Below are 20,112 nucleotides of genomic sequence, written 5' to 3' on the forward strand. Positions count from 1 at the left end.
GAAGTCAAACTAAAGTCTTTGGATGTCTGTTTCTTCAACCAATTTGACCATGTGTGAGCTGCATACACATTTAGCTCACTACTGGGGGTAGGGTCTCTATACCCCCTTGAAGGCTTTGCTGTAGCATTTACCTATTGGGCAATTACACCTTTCACATGATGTGCCAGTGGTGTGGCTGTCTGCATTTGGTGGCTCTGTATCAGCTTATACACCCCAGAGTGAGTGTCTGTGTGCTCCTGTGTGTAATTACTGCTGTTAATCACTGGCTCCAGCAACTGTCCCTTGGTGAGCAACAATACAACAGTGGTATTTCTCAATATATGCTTAAAAAACTGTGGCTTTGTTTGAAAGTACTGTCTACAAAAGGTTTTGTTGGTAAATAGTGTTCTCTTGAATCTATTGACCCAAGTGGCTTTTTATTAGTCACTTTAGTATATAAATGCCTGAAATTTGTGGTGAGGGTTTGTTTGGGTTTTTTGTTTGTTTGCTTGGGCTTTTTGACAAATTGCTGTGATCAACAGTGCCCTAGCAACAAAAGATAAGGTCATTGTACCAAGTTCATTGCTTGTAACAATGGCTGAAAGAATTTCATTATTTCACTGTGTTGTCTAATTCAGTATTTCTGTGTGCTGCAATCCAGACTGCACTTTTCATAGACTGTAAAAATGTGTGTTACAGAAGTTAAACTACAAATTACATGCTGTCCATGCAATGAATGGGTTTCCAGTCTCCAAATGGATCACTCTCACTATATTTCTAAAACTTGGGAGCTATTGTATTAAATAATTTTATTGCAGTTTGTAACTTCCTTTATGAGCCTCCTAGATGTGCAATATGAACAGAGCACAAGTGCAACAGGATAAAGTCACTGCCTATCTTTGGGTGACTATCTGCACAAGTTTTCTCTTTGTTTAACTTTTACCCTAGAGAGTAGCTCCAGTGAATTATTTGCTTAGGAACTAGATTTAGATCCAATGCTGTGATCTTCTCATTTACTATAATGTAGAAATCTGCTATTTCTACATTCCCAGTGATAGCATAGCCTAAAGCAGAGAGCATGGGAAAAACAGCCACCAAGAGAAAGGGTTGGGGCAAATAACTGCAACAGAAATCAGAGCTAAAATGCTTATTTGTGTGACTATTTACCATGGATACAAACTAGCAGCTAGATATGAAATAACCTCAGACTCACTTCAACTCTCTTGGTTGGAAGCAAAATAGGACAAAGGCACAACATTCAAAAGAAATCCTACACTCACTCTGTTAGGTGAGAGTCATTAGAACCTGTGAGTCAACACACTTATTTAACAGAAGCCATCTTCCAGTGTGCTGGGGGTTGGGGTTTTTTGATTTTTTTACAACCAGTTCAGAAACTGTACATGTCACTATAGTATGCAGAAAAAAATGTACAGGAAACACTTTAGGGCTTTTTATTTAATATAATATGAAGGAGCAAGATCCCATTTCTCAGTGAAAGGTAACCATAAAATAACAAATTAAGGCCTTGAAAGAGTCCCAGGAATTATTGTGCCTTCTCATTCCCATTGTACAGGTATCTGGTCTAGAATTCTCCAAATGAACTGCTACATCACAAGAAAATAAAACATCCTTTGATCTTTAGTCCTTTGTGTCTGTAACTGGTCAGGTTTTTTCTTCTGCCACAGTAGCAACTTTTCAGTTTTAATAACGAATATTAGCTGATGGTGGTGGGCAGTAATGAAATGCAATAGAACTGTATATCATACAAACATACTTTCATTTGGATTTGAATTTAAATTATGTCTCAAAATAAGTAAACCAAATCAACTGATGAAGTAATTCTTCAATATTCTCCAAAAACATTCTATTACTCTCTTACTAGTTTCCTTTGAGAAAGCCACATGTTATGATGGCTGTGCAAACGAATACTGCAGCTTCCAGAACAGTGCACAAAGTTAATCTGGTCATCTGATTCTGAAACTCAGCTCTATTCTTTCAATCTCTCTTACACACAGCAGCTCATTCACTCTGCCTTGACGGCCTCAAGGGAAGCCCCTACCAGGGAATGCCGGGCAACCTGAATCAACCTGCATTAGGAGAAGGTTTATTAATAGAGTCCATCCCTGGGAGACCTGTCCTTTTCCGGGCTGCAGTCTCTATTTTCCGTACCAGGTCCACGTCCCACCGATGGGTGACAAAACTAACCACAGCTCCGGGTGCCTTGCTCCCGACGCGGCCGACTCTCCCGGCACGGTGCAGGTAGTCCTGCAGGGTGTCTGGGAAGTCATAGTTGACCACCAGCTGCACACTGCTGGTGTCCAGCCCCCGTGAGGCAAGGTCAGTGCAGACAAGGACAGACACGTCTCCCTTCTGGAAAGCGGCGAAGATGCCGGCTCTAGCAGCTGCCGACATCTGCCCCTGCAGCCTCAGGTGCTTGATTCTGTGGTCGTCCAGGATATAGCCCAGCCAGTTGACGGTGCTGGCACTGTTGCAGAAGATGAGAACAGCCCCGCCTGATGATGGGCGCTCCTTGAGCAGCTGCAGCAATTCGGGCAGCTTGTCCCGGCCTTTGAGGCGGACAAACTTCTGCTGGACGTGAGGCGGCAGGCGGTGCAGGCTCTGGGTGCTGAGGGTGACAAACCGGCCCACGTCAGTGAATTTCGCCAGCGTCTCGCTGAGCCCAGCGGGGAAGGTGGCTCCGACCACGACCACCTGCGTCCTCTCCTCGTCGGGCCCGGCCGGCCCGGGAGCGCCGGCGGCCAGGGGCGCGTGTGCCAGGATCTCCTCCAGCAGCTCCGTGAAGGACTCGTCCATCAGCGAGTCCGCCTCGTCCAGCACCATCCAGCGCAGCCTCTCCAGGGCCAGGAAGCGCCGCCGCAGCGCCTCCCGCAGCGCGCCGGGGGTGCCCAGCAGCACGGCGGGGCCCGGCGGCGGCGCCCGCAGCTGCCTCCGCAGCCCGCCCGCGGCCCCGCCGCCCGTGAGGCCGCGCACCGCCAGCCCCGCGGGCGCGCACAGCGCCGCCGCCACCGCGCCCACCTGCGCCGCCAGCTCCCGCGACGGCAGCACCACCAGCCCGCGGGGCGCCGCCGGCCCCGCCGCCGCCGCCTCCGCTGCCGGCGCCTCGGGGCGGCCGAGCAGGCGCTCCAGCAGCGGCAGCAGGTACGCCAGAGTCTTCCCGCTGCCCGTCTCGGCGGCGCACAGCGCGCTGCGGCCGCGGCGCAGCGCGGGGATGGCGAGGCGCTGCACGGCCGTGGGCCGGCCGATGGAGAGCCGCTCCAGGCCGGCCAGCAGCGCCGGCTGCAGCCCCAGCTCGGCGAAGGTCGGGCCCTGTCCCCTCTCAGCCGGCAGCGCCTGCAAGGCGGGAGCCGCCTGCTGCGAGGGTTCTAGCTGGAAGTAATCCCCGTACGCCTTCCGGTGCTTCCATCCCGCCGACACCAGCGGCGGCTGCTCCCAGCGCCCCACGGTCTGCCAGCGGGGCTGGCTCAGCTCCGGCCGCCGGCTCCGCAGCAGCAGCTTCCCGGAACGCGGCGCCGCCGCCTCCCGCTGCTCGCGCCGCCGGCGCTGCGCGCCCCGCTGCAGGCGCTGCCGCAGGGCCCAGGGGACGCGCACCACGGCCCCGGGGGGCTGCGGGCTCCCCGCCGCCGCCGCTGTCCCGCTGCCCGCCGGCCGCCGCGGCAGCAGCAGCGGGAGGGCGAGCCCTGCCCGGCCCAGCGCCATCGCGGTCCGCACGTGGGGCGGCGGCGCTGCCCGATGACGCCTGAAACAGGCGCTGGCCCCGGCTCTCCCCGCCCCGCGGAGCCGCGGCGGAGCCACGCGAGGAGGGTGAGTGCGGCCGGCGCTGCCGCTCCCTTCATTCGCCTTTTTTCGCCGCCGGCTGAGAGCGTTCCCCACGCCGCCACCGCGGGAGCAGTCGCGGCCCTGAGGGGCTCCGGCAGGGGCGGCGCGGGGCCCCTCGCTCGGGAAGGAGCCCGTGGGGCGGGGAGCAGCCCCCGGTGTCCTCAGGCTGGGTGAGCCCGGTCCCCGCTGCCCGGCGAGCCCTCACCCCTGGCGGGGCTCCCACCGCCCCTTCCCAGGAAAGGACACGCCTGTGTTTGCGGGTGGGAAATGACACTCCGTGACGGTGCCCCTGGGCTCTCTCTTTCAGGTGGTACAGCAACGGGAATGACGGTGAACGCACCGCTGTGCTTCAGGGGAAAGAAGATCCTGGCTCCAATGGTGCGAGTGGGGACGCTCCCCATGCGGCTGCTTGCTCTGGACTACGGTGCCGATATCGTGTACTGTGAGGTATGGAGAAGGAGCTAATGAGGCGGTTTTATCTGACAACATTGTTATTAAGGAAAGTACAAATGGACGTTTTTTATTGTATGACTTGTTCTTTTTACACATAGTTTTCAATTAAAAATGAGGAAAGAAGAATCTCTTTGTCTTGAGGCATGTCTCAGAGCCATTCTCAACTTATGGCAAATCCATATTTATAGACTGTTCAGTAACTTCACGTAATTTAGACAAAACATCATAATAATTTCCTCAAGTTGTACTTTTATTTGCATTTGAGGGGGGTAGGGTGTTGGGTTTTTTGGGGTTTTGTTTTGCATTTTGTTTCAGTAGAGTCAGAACTTTGAAGCAACTTTGAAGACTGACTTCATGTCTCATCTGGTTAGTTCTGCTGTGTCTCCATGTATTTCACTCCTATATAGCATTGCTCTCCTTGTTTCTTAAACACTTTTTTTTAAGGCTGCCTGAAACTGAGGTGTGGGGTCCTCAGCACAAGAACTATGTGGACCTGTTAGAGTAGATCCAGAGAGGCCACAGTGCTGATCAGAGTGCTGGAGCACCTCTCCTACAAACACAGGCTGAGAGAGTTGGGATTGTTCTCTCTGGGGAAGAGAACGCTCTGAGGAGACCTCGTTGAGCCCTTCCAGTGCTTAAAGGGAGCTTTTTAAAAGGGAGAGAGAGGAACATTTTACAAGGACAGATAGCGATAGGACATGGGGTAATAGTTTTAAACTAAAGAGAGGACAGCTTTAGATTAGATATTAGTAAGAAGTTCTTTAACCAGAGGGTGCTGAGGTACTGGGAGAGGTTGCTCAGCGAAGTTGGTCTCTCTAGATAATTACTTAATAAAATGGGCAATTGTTTAGAGCTGACTAGCTGAAACAATTCAACTCACTGAGATTTTTTTATCCTTTCTACTCAGGAGCTGATTGACATAAAGATGCTGCAGTGTAAGAGGGTTGTAAATGGTAAGTATGGCATTTCTTTTGATAATACCTGTAAGAAGTCTCTTTTCTATTTAAGAGAAAGGGTAATTATTTCTCTAAAGCATTTTTCTAGTGATTATAGTGATGTATCAGTACTTACCATCTCACTGAATTGTGTCTAGGGGCTTACAGTAAGGTTTTGAAGTGCTGCCTTAGACCTGTCAGCTGCTCTAGTTTTCAACTTCCAGTTTGTTTGGACTGCAGTAGAGACAGTTTCCAATTACATGTCTTTTTAAATGTTAGCTGTTTGTGACATGATAATATACACACCTTTTAGTCTCAAGCAACACATACAAACATCACTGTTTATCATTCATTTATTAACTTGAAGTCCATGGGCTGGATTTGGAATAACATGATTGTCACTGCAAGTTCTTAAAAAGGTACCTTTGGGACCTGGCCCTGTCTGAGTGGCATAGAGACAGTTATTTGCAGTGTCCCTGGTGGGAAACAGAAGTTCACTACAAATCTCCTCTCCCCTCCTGCCCCTTCCCCAAAATAGTACTGTTCATTCTGGCTGAGTCATCATTGGGCTTTGATACTTTTCAAGGAACATCACATGCCTTTGATGGCATTTCATTTATATACAAATGACATGGTCATGTGACTTTTTTTAATTTTTGCATTTGTAGCATTTGTACAGAATTTTTATCTGTTTCTCATTTCATACAGAAGTACTTGAAACAGTGGACTTTGTTGCACCTAATGACAGAGTTGTTTTCAGAACTTGTGAAAGGGAGAGAGAGCGTGTTGTCTTCCAAATGGTAAGAAACTAGAGACTCTTCTACCAACATAATTAAATGAGGTGGCTTCACACCAAAGGTGCTGCAGAATTTCTGAGCTGTTGGTACAAACCAAGATTCTGCATTGTAAGTTCTCCTAAGAGGTGATTAAGATAACCTCTGTGCTCCTCAGCAGCTTGGTTTTGTAAGGGGTATCTTAGATATTTCTGAACTTATGGATGTGGATATAAATTGTGCTGATGTCTGATCACACATTGAAGTTTTTCACTGTCCTGTGAACAGTGTCACTGGAAAGACTGAAAAAGACAGCATTGTTTAGTATAGATAAGAGGGGATTAATGATTGCATTGGCTTTGCACAAATGGGTTAAAGAGTCTCTTTGCTGAAAAGAAAATGACAGTAATTTGCTCTTAGAGACCACTCTGTGTAGACAAGAGATGATGGCCTTGGAGGGAGGGGGAAGCATGAGTGGACTGCATTAGATACTGAAAAGACCCTTTTCAGTGGTAATGTAGCCCTCAAATAAGTTGCTTGTAGAGTCTGTAGAATTGTTATTAGTGGAGCTTTTTAAGAACATTAAAATAGATATCTGTTGCTGAGGGGCTAAGAACATTTAATATTGCTGTAGGTGAAGAGGGCAGATAGACATCTTTGGATGCTTTTTTGTATCACCTTTTATCATCCAGTGGCTGACTCCACTATGTCCTGTAGGTAAATGTTTGAAATATCCAGTGTGCCCCTGAGTGGGTCTCTGTCTGTACTGAATGTTCAGAACAAATATAGTTGTACACATGTGCAAGTAAGCACCTTGTTTTGTTATTAATTTGATGATATTTTGTAATTATAAATCCTCTTCTTTTACCAACAGGGTTCAGCAGATGCTGAAAGAGCCCTGGCAGTAGCTAAACTTGTGTAAGTCATCTTCCCTCAACCCCTTCTCACCTTGGGTTTGTCTGGGATTTTTTGTGCAGAGGAATTATTGTAGAAGACAGGTTTTTTATGATAGCTCTTGATAGATCCAGGAAAAGTTCAGCTGTATGAATTCTGTGCTGGGATAGCTTCTTGCTAGTGCAAGTGTGTCCTTGATCTCTCCAGTATGAACCCTGGGTATTGCTGCAAGACCAGTACACCTGAAAATGTCCCTTACTGTTTGTGGTTTAAAGCCTGCAGTAATGTATTGTGCAGAAACCAAAAATGGCTCTTAAAAAGGTGGTTTTAAGCCTCCATTTAAATAGATGGAAGTTTCAATAGGGGTTACTATAGTGATGAATTTAGTGGTGGATATACTTTATATAGGATTAAGTACATAGAAGGTATTTAAGATGAGTATCTGCAGCTTCTGCACAGCACTGGTTATTGAAACCTGTGAAGAGTCTGATCTTCAGACCATCATTAAGATTTATATATTTAACTTAAATAAGTGAGAAGCTAAAAATTCAGAAGTTCAAATTTACCTTAAGTTCTCATTTAAGCCTTTATGATGGTGGAACAAATTATGTGGCAAGATGTCTGTTTCTTGATTCTTGTTCTAATATGCTAAAAAATATTTTGATTTTTCCTTCTCTTTCAGAGAGAGTGATGTGGCTGGTATTGATATCAACATGGGATGCCCAAAAGAATATTCTACTAAGGCAAGGGGATTTTGATTACTCTTAAATGAGCCTTTTCTGTCTTAGAGATATGGAGTGTGGAGTACATGGTCTGGTTTTCAAATTCAAGCAGTAAAATTTTGATTAAGAGAAAAATTAAATTTAATTGTTTGTAGTAAACAGAACACTCTGGAAGGTGTCATGGCCCTAGTACAGTAAAATAACATAGGCTGCTAGAAAATCCTTAAAGGCTAGATAAAATAAAGTGGTTAGGATTTTTTAGTATTTTTCTGAAGTCATTAATTTGTTGGGTGAGTGAAATAAGTTCCACCTAGCCTTAATAAAATTTGAAATCACAGTTTGTCATCTGAGCAAATAGATAGCAAAAAGTAGTCACAGCTTAGTAATGCTGAATTCAATTCTTAGTCAGTTTTAAATGAGAGTACAATGGGTCACTTAAAACCTGGTTTGTTTGTTTTGTAATAAAGTACCTGCAGTTCTAAATTAGTCCTGTATCTGTGACTAGAGCAGAGCAGTCAAACTGATTGTTAGGACTGTTAAGCTACTTGATGTAGAGATAAAGGATCAATAAATTGAACCATGGCACTCCATTTTGATGTCAAATGCTCCACAGAGCTGTAATTAAGAACAAAACACCAAATATCCATCTTGTACTAGGGTGAAATAGCAGGAGTACAACTGCTGGTGAGTGGTTATTCTCCAATAATAGTTCTGGGTCAAAAAAATTTGTACAAAAAAGTTATTGGCCTCTGCATCTATGTATGCAGATGAAACAGTGGGAAGAGCAGCTAAAATATTAAATTGTTCATAATTATTTTATGGATGAAAAATGGGAAAGTGGATGATTATGTTTGCTAAAAATAGCTTCCTGAAATCCTGTCTGCTCCCTAAAGTGATGAGAGCAAGGTGATCCCTGAATTATTGCTTAATTATTCTGATACAGGTCTAAGAAATGTAGCACCACGGTGTTCAGTAATGCTTCTGTATTTTAAATTTTGCCATTTTTTCCTTAATATGATATTGTGCTTTTGTTGTGGTCTGCTTTTTTTCTATTTGCTATTTAGGCAAAACAATTGAGTTGAAAAATGTGTTTGCCTAGTGGGTAACAGCTTCTCTCTGTTTTCCCAGGGAGGTATGGGAGCAGCACTGCTGTCTGATCCTGACAAAATAGAGTCTGTAAGTATCACCTGGTAGGGCTGGAGGTGCCTTGGGAAGAATTGTGCACTGTGCTCTACTGGCAGCAGGAATGAGTTAATAAACAACAAATTTGTGATTGCTTGAGTGGAATACTCAGTTTAGGACACTGGAGTTAAGGTGATAGATAAATATTCTTGATTTAGTTCTCCTTGTCATTATGTGGACTATGAAACTGTACTTTTGGGCTTTTTTCAGTTTGAAAACTTTCAGTGTAGTGCAGTATTTGTGAGTTTTACATGTCTATGCATGTTTTTTGAAATCAGAGTTCACTGGTCACACCATATTAAAAGCAGGGTTGAAACTCCAGCAGCAGTTAATTGCTCTCTAAAAATCCAATTCAAATCAACAAAGAAATGGCAGTAAAAATGTCTTAGACTATAAGTAGTCTTATGTACCTACTGGATAAAATTGTATATTCAGTTACAGATTGTATATGTCTGTCTATGTAAGATTCTTTATAGGGGTATAGTAAACAGTGTTACATTATTCAAATTTATTTTCAAGAGAGAAAGGAGGAGAGTTTTAGTGATTCCACTGTTGTGATCAGATTTTTGTCTTCCTTTTTTTTTTTTTTCAGATATTGACCACCCTTGTTAAAGGAATTTGTAAACCAATAACCTGCAAAATCCGCATTTTGCCCTCAGTAAGAGCATAAATTGTTCTGAATTGTTCAGCTGTTACTGCTCTGATTTGCTATCAGTTAGAATATATGTTGTTCTAGTATGTTTCACTGTACACTGTTGCTGTGAAATAGCACTTGGAACTTACAATTTCTGTTTGGGATACTGTCCCAGCCTAAATCTGACCTGCAGGTGCACAGAGACTGTGACTGTGGCCTTGTCAGTTTCTGTGATAGGCAAGAGCACAGAGGCTTTTGTCCTCTAAATTTCTCAACTGAGTCATTTTTATGTCATAGAGGTTCCAGAGGGTGTAGGACAGCACTCTCAAGCAGCCACTAGATGCTGTTAGTTCCTGTTTTTCACATGGGGTGACCAATAGATAATTGTTTTCTGTTCTTTTAGACTAATTTTTCTTCTATACTGTTTTCTTGTTCTTGTAATTAGAACAGCCAATGAAGTTATGGGGTCTGTCTTTTTCAGGATCTTTTTCCAGAATTTTTTTACAGCTGATGTAGCTTCCTTACTGCTTTTTTTTTTTTTTTTTTTAAGATGTATTCTCTACATATTTTTAAACCTCCAAAAGATTGTACCTTTTGGAGTACCTTCTCTTTTAAAGACTGATTATTTAGCAATTGAGTATTTAATTACAATTTAGCAATTGGGTATTTAATTACTTCCCAGATATAATGACTGCATATGACCTAAACAGATATTTCAGTAGATGGATGAACTCTACCTGAGCCAGCTTTGTTCAGACGTCATTTATGTGTTGGGATAAACAATTGAAGCTTGTGTGAAAAGAATCAGTAACCCAGTCTCAGATCATTTTGGTTCTGAAGTAATAAATTAAAGAACTGGCACCTTTATCCCAGAGCCTCCTCCTTTTTGTTTCAAGCTGGTTTTGGATAATGTCATCCCTCAGAACAACAGGTGAGCTTCTGTCTCTGCATCCCTGCCAGCTAGGACATGTTGCAGTTTTCAGACTGAATCTGATATCTTTGGGATGAGCCACAGATATTCCTTCAGCTTTTGAAAGGAAAATTTGCCTTTTTTTTCATTCTCCCTTTCCCTAAAGATGCATAAGACAGGCTAGTGCAGCAGTGTGAAAATTTTATTTCTGCTTTTTAAGAGGATTTTCCCCCTTTGAAGATATACTGGGCATGTAAGAATATCCTTAGAATATTTTAGATGCTGGTTAACATTTTTAAGACACATCTGAGAGGAATATTTATAGTTGTGTGATTGCATGTTAGGTTGATTTCAGAAGGCATCCTCTGACTGAAAAGCATTTTAATTACAATTTACAGAGTAGTCATTAGAGAGGACTCTGTAAAATACAATTTACAGAGTAGTCATTAGAGAGGACTGGAACATCAAATGTTCCAGTCATTTTCAATTGACAGTCTGAAAACCTTTGGAAAATATTCTCCTGCTACAGAGTATTGTGTTACCTGGTTTGAGAAAGTTTATCATCTCTAGGTTTAAGGAAGCATTGAAAATGCATTCTTTTTTTCTGCCATAGCATGTAGGTTTTTAATTGAAGTATGTATTAAATGTTTGTACATGTTATGTTATTGATGAAAGGCAGGAATCACATCACTCTTGATAAAAGAAGACTTCCAGCATTTGTTTGTACAATGTCACATGGTAGTTATTCATGATAGTTATTCCTTTTGCTTTGAATTAAAATCATGTCCAACTGTCTTATCCCTCAGGTGGAGGATACTGTCAATCTGGTGAAGAGGATAGAGAAAACTGGCATTGCTGCCATTGCAGTCCATGGAAGGTAAATTGATTTTAGGCAAGAAAGATTTTTTTAGTTTGTTGATGACTGTACCACAGTATGATATGACTGATATGAGTATCCTCTATACACTAAATGTAATATGTGGTTCTGATTTCAACTGTTAACTGAATTGGTGTTCTAGGAAATCAAGTCAGTAATTAGGGAATTTAACTCCTTGCTGCTCTTTTCCTAAATATTTTTTCTCAAGACCAAATAAAACTAAAATTATCTTGCATACTTTGTATCTAAAAAATGAAATATATAAAACAAATAAGTTGAAACAAATATATCCCAATAATCCTTGTGTCATGTCTGCTGTGGTTTAGAGATCTATAAATTCCACAGGAAGTCTTTGGTCGTCTTATTTTTTTTTCTGTTGGAAAGGAAGAAGGAGGAGAGGCCTCAGCACCCTGTCCATTGTGATGTGATCAAGGCCATATCTGAAGCTGTCTCCATTCCAGTGATAGCAAAGTAAGTTGGACCAATTAGCTCATTCTGGTCAGATGCCTGTACTTAAGTTTTACAAGTGCAGGAAAAAGAGGCATGATTAATTATATTAGTGTTGTTAATTTTTAGTGGAGGATCTCATGAGTTCATTAAGGAATATGCAGACATTGAGACCTTCCAGAAAGCAACAGCTGCCTCATCAGTCATGATTGCTCGTGCTGCCATGTGGAACCCCTCTGTCTTCAGAAAAGAGGGGTTTTGCCCCTTGAAGGATGTCATGCAAGATTACATCAAATATGTATGTTTTTATGAAGGTCTTACATGTAATTAACATTGTTTAGAATTGTTAGTCCAAATCCTACTGCAGTATCTTAACTCCTCTTAATTTCAAAGACTTGGTTCTGGGGATATTTTAACATAGTGCATGTTACACAATCCTTGCAAATCAATCCCTGCTTCCTCTGTTTGATTTTGTTTAGAAATCTGTATGCAGAAAACATGTTTTTTAGCCCTTGTTTCTTGGGAACATTTATGAGGTTTACCAGGCTATCTAAAAATGTAAAGAAATCTAAAAATGTGTAGTCCAACCCTTTTGAAGTCACAGTTGTACAAACTGAGCAGATTATTATATACAGTATACAATATCGAATTTACAACATTGAACAGAAAGATGAAAGAGTACTAAATAATCAGTTGTTCCTAGATTCACTTTTAGAAATTAATTACTTTTCACAAACACAGTCAAGAAGTATTTGCAGTAGGAAAGCAAAGGGAATGATTTGCCAATAAAGTAATTGGCAAATTACTATGTTGTAGTACTGTAGTTCCATTAGCCAAGTCATCTAATGTATAAAGTTTTATCCATTATTCAAAAGACAAAATTTTAATGATGTCATAAGGAATTAGTCAGAAATCTGAACTTTAATCATGTCATCAAATCAAATTCTTTTTTTAATTTGATCTTGCTATTAACGAGTTACTTACTAAAATATCAGTGCATTGCTAGTCAATGATGTAAACAGGTCAACTCTTTCTTCAGAAGTATATGAGTCAGTTGAACTTTAGTTGGTGAAGTCATGCCAAAATAATCAGATTATAGTCACATTCATGGGTGATGTTGAATCTGTTACTGAGGAAACTGCACTGTGGTTTGCCTTTCAAAAATGATTGGGGAAGTCATCAAGACACCATGTGCAGTGCAGAAGATAAATTTGTTTGGTGTGGTTTTGAATTCTCTGTTTCTTTCCATCAGGCAGTGAGGTATGACAATCACTACACCAACACTAAATACTGCTTGTGTCAGATGTTAAGAGAACAGTTGGAAACTACTCAGGGTAAGAAGCTGCATGCTGCACAGTCCACACAGGAGATCTGGTAAGCATGGACTTCAGAAAAGAGTTGTACTCTGTCAAACTTGCACACCACTTCTCTGTCCAGCACTGCCTGGCATTTCACACTGTCAGGAGAAGTTACAAAAACCCCAAAAATAACCCCCAAAAATCCTGATGGGAGATGTGAAATATCAGAGTAAACTTTTTCAGGTTTCCTCCATGCTCAGATGTTAAATCTTTAGCCCTAAAACTCTCTATATTCAGCACACTCATTTGAGTGGTGCTTCACTGAGTGACAAGCATTTATCCAGTATTTGCATGAAGCGATTAAGAAAAATTTCAGCTTGTCTGAAATTTTGTGGAACTTGTCTTCTTCCAAGGATTTGATTTAGCTTTCCCACTTGCATGTGAGGTTTGTAACGTTACTGGAATATTTGTAACATATTTTTTTTTAAATGAACACTTAGAAACACAGAAACATGCATCAGGGTTGCCTGGTACTTAATTGTAATTTTTTGTGCTGCTTTTCGTTTCTGGAACACCTTAATGAATAATGGCAATCTTTCTGAGGACATATAGTAGCTTTAAAGAATCTTATCATCCTGCATATCTGAAACAGACTGGATGAAATTTCTCAGTGGGAGAGACAGAAATGAAAGAACAAAAATTTTGAGAGAAACCATAAAATAGGCAGATGAATAAAGAATTAGCACTGAATTAGGAGAATTCAGGTTTGGACACATTTCAAATGGAACAAAAAGCTCTGAGCTTGCATGTGTAATATCCATGTTGTGTGTTATAATTATCTTTCTGATAGAAGGGAGGGGAGAAGTCTCCTTGTTTTCTATAAAATGAGCAGTCTGAAACTGTTTGATATCTAATGTGTATGAAAATGGATAGAAATGTTGAAAGCTTGAAATATTTTGAAAAATAATGTATTGGTTTCTAGCAAACCCTAATCAGCATTTGGTTCCTGTTCAAGAGAAATGGAAATGCCTGCAATCCTTTTGCCATTTTATTGCCTTTTACCAATTTTGGCTTTCTAGAAATAATTCTGTCCATGATTATTACATTACAGTACAATGAAGGGAATTTGTATTGCATATATGAAGGGAGCTAGACTTCATTATTCTTAAAGATGCAATGGAATCTATGAACAACATTTAAACTTTGCAAGTTACTTTTCACTTTGGCAACTTAAAGAATTTAACTTGTTTTAGTATGCTAACAGACTATTTTGATTATAGATTTTGAGTTTAGGAAAAAAGATAAAGTATAGATTAGAACTCAAATCTTTTGCAGCTTCAGTAAAGTCTTAGCCCAGAGGGTGGTGGTGTTTTCTGCTGCATGAATAGCATTGCAGAGCATGTAAAATAAATACTGTAAGTAACAGTTTTACACAGGTAATTAGAGGTGTCATAGTTCATACACATAAACACTGGATAGAGATCTAGTGTAAAACTATGGGGTTTATGTGCTATGCCTAACAATTCTTTAGGGGCTTCCAAAATCAAACTCTCTGGTTTTGTAAAACTTCAAAAATGGGCTAAAGCAATGTGTGTGCAGGAGAGGGGGACAGAGAGAGCCATTTGGAAATTTATGAAACTGTTTTCTGCCAGCAAACTTGGTCTTTTAACCCCTGTTCTGAACCACCTGTTTCATGTCCAGATAACTGAGGAACATTCAGTTTTTAAAATGCACCACTTTATCTTCAGACAATTATAGTGCATAATTCTGCTGTCTCCTGGTGGTGAGGATGGGTTACAGCCATTTGAGCTTTAACCTCAGTGCTGAATGCAAGAGAGCAGCCTGCTGCTCTTCCCACAAAACATTTTCATAGCAGTATGTAATAAATTGCCTTCCCTTAGAAGCACATAAGTCAGTATTTTTCAGCTTCATTGCTTTTTTGCTTGGAGCATTGGAGATGGCTTTGTGGGCAAAATCCATTTTGTCATTGAGCAGTCCTGTATCAACCAGCATCTTCATAGCCAAAAGTAAAAGTCTCTTTTATGCTGCAGGTTTTATTGCCATTTTCATCTGTAGAAAATCAATAGTCTCAGTTTTTCAAAGTAGATCCAACCTGCCATGAGTTTGAAATTTAAAAGGGTTTGAGGCTTTTGCCTTTGACTAAAATCCTTGTTGCTGCTTCTCTTTATTTGGGCTTGTGAATAATACTCTGAAGTCAGAAAATCTGAGATTTTGAGGGGTTTGGATGCTATAGTGTTTATTGCTTATAGTATTTTTAATCACTATAATTAGAAGAAGATTCTTTTTCTTCCTTTTTGCTCGTATTGCCCTTGTGGAGTTGATGCACCAGGAGTCACACTGAGATGTTTGTTTGCTGATTTATCCAGCTGCAAGTTATTAATGAACTAATAGCTCGAACATTGCAGGACCTGTATTTCTGACTGATTCTCCCTGCCCTTCCAGGCTACAAATTGCATATGTAGTGCTGGAAATTAGAACATCCTTTTCCTACTTGTAGTTCAATGTAATGTCACTGTGCAGAATTCAGCCACACTTCCACTTAACATGTACTGTAAACACAATTGATTTCTACATTTTCTTTCTCTGTCATAATGTGATTCAAAAATTTATAAACTGATCTCTAATATAAAGGAATTCTGTTTGAATAGTGAAGCCTTTGAAATGGGTGACTTCTATGAAGAAACCACAGCTATTTTTGAAGCAAAGAAAACATCTTTAGAAACCAAGGTGCAAGATGAAGATGACCAAACAGAAGATCCAGATGTAATAAAAATGGCTGTTAGATTTGACAAGTAAGTGTGCAAATCAAATTTTTCACTCTCTTGCATCTCTGAATAATAACTGTGAAGCTGACAGTGTCTTAACAGTTTTTTGAAAATGATGATTTGCAAAACAGCACTTACTGGGTGAATTCCTATGAAGCAGTAAGTGAACATCATTGCATAATCACCACTTTTCCTGTGCCATTTGGATGCTGTAGGATGTTCTCTAGTTCCAGGCTTCCCGAGACGGCTTAATTCTCTCACTTAATTTTTGAAAGTGCTGAGTGCTCTAAAAGAAAATTAAAAATAGAAAATCTCCATGTAGAAAAGTGTATTACAAATATGTAGAGTTCAGTTATTTTTAGTGAAACTTGACTAAAACATAATTTTTCTATAAAAAGTCCTGAACAAATTTCTTAATACTCTTCTAAGCAGAGAACACGCTCATCTGAAGTCTTCCAAATGTGTTCCACTCATAAGCTGTTCCTTGAAAAATTAATTCATGGAGTTGAATTCTATTTTATATCATTTTTAATTATAATCTCTGAAGCCTGTAGAATTGCTGTTACTTTCCATGTTAAACTCATATTTGCTGGTTTTGCTAATAGGCCTATCAAACAGCTCAAGTATGATATGCAAAATCTTCCACAAATGCAGTCATAGTGCTTTAATATTTAAAGGATATATTTCCTGACTCCTTGAGAACTGAATACAGATTTTTTAAAATGTTTTTTTTTCTGCCATATGTAAGGGTCTGTAATTCTTTGTTGATAACTGAATAAATTCCTACATTTTCTACCCTTTTTTTTCATTTGATTACTGCTTCGTAACAAAAGCAGCTTCTCCTTTTTACTACTGGTGTTTAATTGGTGCTTATAATAAGCAGTAGCAAACTGTATCTCTCTTCTGTGTCACATAGTTAGAATCTCCTTTCTGCTAAGTATGTCTTCTCTAGCTGTATTACTACAGGGTGTAAATGTTCAGGAAAACTTTAGATTTTATTTTAGATGTTTTGTCACACCTATTACTTGAGTTCTCTAATGAAGAAGAAGCATCTTCATAATTTGAGCTGTAAAATTACACTTCAAATAATTGGTAGAAGTAATACAAAAGACATCACTGTCTTTTTAAAATAGAACTTTGTGCACCATTGTTGACAACAAATTTTTCTGTCTAGGCGAGAATATCCACCACAGATCACTCCAAAAATGTATCTTCTGGAATGGTGCAGGAAAGAAAAGCATCCTCAGCCTGTTTATGAAACTGTGAGTCAATGAGAAATTCTTTCAAACCTCTCCCTCTGCCTTGTATATGAAATTAAGTATTTTAGGACTCAAGGTAGTGAGAAATTCTGCTTCAGCTTTCTGGTTTAGCTCTTTCAGAAAGCAGCTGCAGAAATGGTAATGCACACAGATATGGCAACAGCAGCTTATTTTATTAGAAAATAAAAAATCCAAAGTCAGGCCTTCAGTCTGCTTTTGATTAATTTGTGAAAGAAGTTTTGCTGTAACTTTCTGGTCATTATATAGAAACCCACGACTCACTTTTTACTACTTCTGTGAAGTAAAGAATTAAGTCTTGGAATGTTTTCTCTGTTGCACACTGTTACAGATAGGAGCTGTATGGGACAGGAGCACCTGTTTGGTTACATTGGCAACATTATTTGATTACTTTTTAGTTTTGTAAAGCAAAAATATTTATAACTTGGACAATTTGTTAATTTTTTGATGTTGTATATGTATGGTGAAATTTGTGGTGTGAATTAGAGTAATGTTAAAGTTATGTTACTTGTTATCCTTATCTTTATAAATATGAAGCAATGTTGATGATGTTGTTTCTTATTTAAATTACATGACTGGTTTTTGACAACCCCTTTCAATTCTTTTTTTTCTACAGGTTCAAAGACCACTGGATAGATTATTCTGCTCAGTAGTGACAGTAGCTGAGCGAAAATACCGATCAAGTCTGTGGTAAGCCATCCTTAATGGGTTTTTCAGCTGGATTTTTGTTTCTGAAATGTTGCTTAAAAACTTTCATTAAAAGGATATTCTAGTTTATTCCATTTGCCTTTGATGAAGTTCAACTGAAAGTTACCTCCTGAAGCTACTTCTAGGAGGGAGAAAGGATTAAAAACTTCTGAGAATTGAATGTGACAAGAGGAAGTAAGCACTGGCATAATCAAGTAAACAGTTACAGATTTTAATTCACTTTGTGTTAGTCCACAAATTGTATTGGAAGGGGAGCAAATAAGTGACCCAGTTCCATTCTGTATGTGATGAGTGCAGAAAGAAGCCAAGGGAGGCAGAGGGGAATGTTGGAGCAGGTTATGTCTTCAGCCACTGCAGCAGATCCTTTCCAATAAGAAGTCAGGACTAAGTGTCTGTATTCAGTGAAGCAGAGTTCTTGGAGATCACAGTTAATTAGCAGCTCCACCCAGGTCTGCTCTAAAGTTTCTTGATGGTATTTTATACAATCATCTATTAATACCAGAGTTGATTTTGAGGCATTTGCACCTAAGGTGATCTTGATTTATCTGCAAAGCTAGAGCTCAGCATTGAACATTTCAAACAGGACAAGCACACACAACTGCTTTGCAGCCTTCCTGTTCAGAGACTTTAGGAAGTTATGCTCAGCTGATATGAAATTTTGAGAAGAAAATGGTTTCAAATACTGACTTCCACAAATGTGTGATGGGCAGTCTTTCTCAGAAGTGACAGAATTTTTATTATTGCGGAACAGTTCCTGCTTTTGTCAGCATCAATGAACTTGTCCAGCTGACAGAGAATGTACTTACGCCTGAGCCTCTTTCAAGAAAAGTGATCCTTCATAACTCAGTTTTGTTTAGTGATCAGATGTGTAAAAGTTACCTTTCTGTGGGGCAAACACACATTGGCTGTGTACCTTTGACATGGAGAGTGTTCAGGAGACAAGCCCTGATAGAGACAGATTTTCTAGGAATATTGCATCAGGAGTGATGCATCAACACTTGACACTTAGCAAGATTGAAATAATTTCTGGAAATGACCTGGTTTGTTTTTCTGCTGTGAGATGACGACAAATGCTGTTTGTTTCATGATGTTGCATCAGAGACAGGAAATTGTCTCTTGGCAGTGTAGAGACCTCAGTTTCTACTTTCACGTGTGCTCTGTGTGCTTGCTCTTCAGGGACAAGTCCAAGAAACTGGCAGAACAGGCTGCAGCTATTGTCTGTCTGAGAGCACTGGGTGTCCCAGAGGGAAAGCTCTGTGAGGGAGAAAATCACCTGATTAACAAACGCAAGAGGGGGGACCAGGAGCCCCTGATTAACAGAGACCATGGAGAGGAGCTTGCTGAGCCTTCCCATAAAAAAGCCAATTTTATTGAAGACACTTCTGACATGAATGTGCCGAAGATGCCACGATAGCATGGAATTAATGGAAATTAGAGGTTTCATGCCTATGCAGCTACAAATGAGCTCCTGTTTGTATATCTTGCTGTTCACGTTTCGTTTGGATTCTCTCAGAGACAGATACATTTCCCAGTTGTGAAAGATGCCACTGAGATGTTTACTGTTCACCACCCACTGTCCCTATGGTGCCTTTCAGATGATAATTAGGAACTTGATTTTAAACAACATGGAGAAGGTAATCCCAGTAATAAAACTTTTTTAAAATATCAGTTATTTTCAAAGCAACTTCGTCATTGGTTTCATTACTTGTTTTTTTATTCTTAATAAGTCTACAGTGTGCGGGTAAGAGATGTATTGATACATCATCCACAAACAGAGGAATCTAACTGTGTATTGGAACTGTGTAGTTAATCAGAAAAATCAATGTAGGAAAATAATTAGTAGCAAAGTAGGCATGGTTGTGTCAATTGAGTTTCATGCATGTTTTGCAAGCTTTGTTTATACCCTTCATGTATCAAGAAAAAGTTTTTTTGCAGAAAGAAGGACTTAAAAATTGTAAGACAAGCATTAAAATAACATTCTTCTGTGATAACTTCTACTATATTTTACCTTCAGAAATAGGCAGTACCATTAACTCTCCTTTTCTGGTCTTAGGTGTTAACAATTGTGTCTTTCCAGTAAGGAGCTGGAGCCAAGCCTGGTAGCACTGACTTTGTTGAATGAAGGTTCTTTTTGTCTTTTGAACTTGAAAGTCCTCGTAAATGTCTACAAGTAGATTACTTGCAGTAATGGCCATCCAAATATGGCCTTGTATGTTCTTGAAATGTGACCTTGTTTGTCTCAGCAATCAGCTGTTGGAGATACAGGGGTCTTGATCAAAGGCCCATGTTCTCTTCTTTGTTTTCATCATCACAACCTCTTATTAAAGTAAACTGTAAGTAAATGCTGTATGCCCGGAGAGGATACAGACCCTGTGTAATTCAGGACAGCTCAGCTGAGCT

The 20,112-nt window shown here is 40.5% G+C and overlaps 2 protein-coding genes across 2 annotated transcripts; one reads left to right on the forward strand and one right to left on the reverse strand.

Moving 5' to 3' along the window:
* Positions 1-1,419: 1,419 nt before the first annotated feature.
* On the reverse strand, positions 1,420-3,696 carry DDX28 (DEAD-box helicase 28). Its single transcript, XM_059481439.1, has one exon. It carries the CDS (start codon positions 3,694-3,696, stop codon positions 2,062-2,064), a length of 1,635 nt encoding a protein of 544 aa, XP_059337422.1. The 3' UTR covers positions 1,420-2,061.
* Positions 3,697-3,775: 79 nt separating this feature from the next.
* Positions 3,776-19,380, forward strand: DUS2 (dihydrouridine synthase 2). Its single transcript, XM_059481482.1, has 16 exons — positions 3,776-3,801; positions 4,124-4,263; positions 5,177-5,222; positions 5,913-6,004; positions 6,852-6,895; positions 7,554-7,614; positions 8,722-8,769; positions 9,368-9,433; positions 11,126-11,196; positions 11,581-11,667; positions 11,773-11,941; positions 12,896-13,017; positions 15,611-15,754; positions 16,902-16,989; positions 17,621-17,694; positions 18,889-19,380. The coding sequence occupies exons 2-16, from the start codon at positions 4,141-4,143 to the stop codon at positions 19,124-19,126; spliced, it is 1,473 nt and encodes a 490-aa protein (XP_059337465.1). The 5' UTR covers positions 3,776-3,801; positions 4,124-4,140; the 3' UTR covers positions 19,127-19,380.
* Positions 19,381-20,112: the final 732 nt, after the last annotated feature.

Source organism: Ammospiza nelsoni, chromosome 13, assembly GCF_027579445.1.
Source record: "Ammospiza nelsoni isolate bAmmNel1 chromosome 13, bAmmNel1.pri, whole genome shotgun sequence".
Taxonomy (NCBI): Eukaryota; Metazoa; Chordata; class Aves; order Passeriformes; family Passerellidae; genus Ammospiza; species Ammospiza nelsoni.

Bases quoted from the DNA above. Each gene is read 5' to 3' on its own strand.
- DDX28 (XM_059481439.1), bottom strand. From the start codon at position 3,696: ATGGCGCTGGGCCGGGCAGGGCTCGCCCTCCCGCTGCTGCTGCCGCGG.
- DUS2 (XM_059481482.1), top strand. From the start codon at position 4,141: ATGACGGTGAACGCACCGCTGTGCTTCAGGGGAAAGAAGATCCTGGCT. The intron at 13,018-15,610 runs GTAAGCATGGAC...CTGTTTGAATAG, and splicing joins CAGTCCACACAGGAGATCTG to TGAAGCCTTTGAAATGGGTG. The intron at 15,755-16,901 runs GTAAGTGTGCAA...TTTTCTGTCTAG, and splicing joins ATGGCTGTTAGATTTGACAA to GCGAGAATATCCACCACAGA.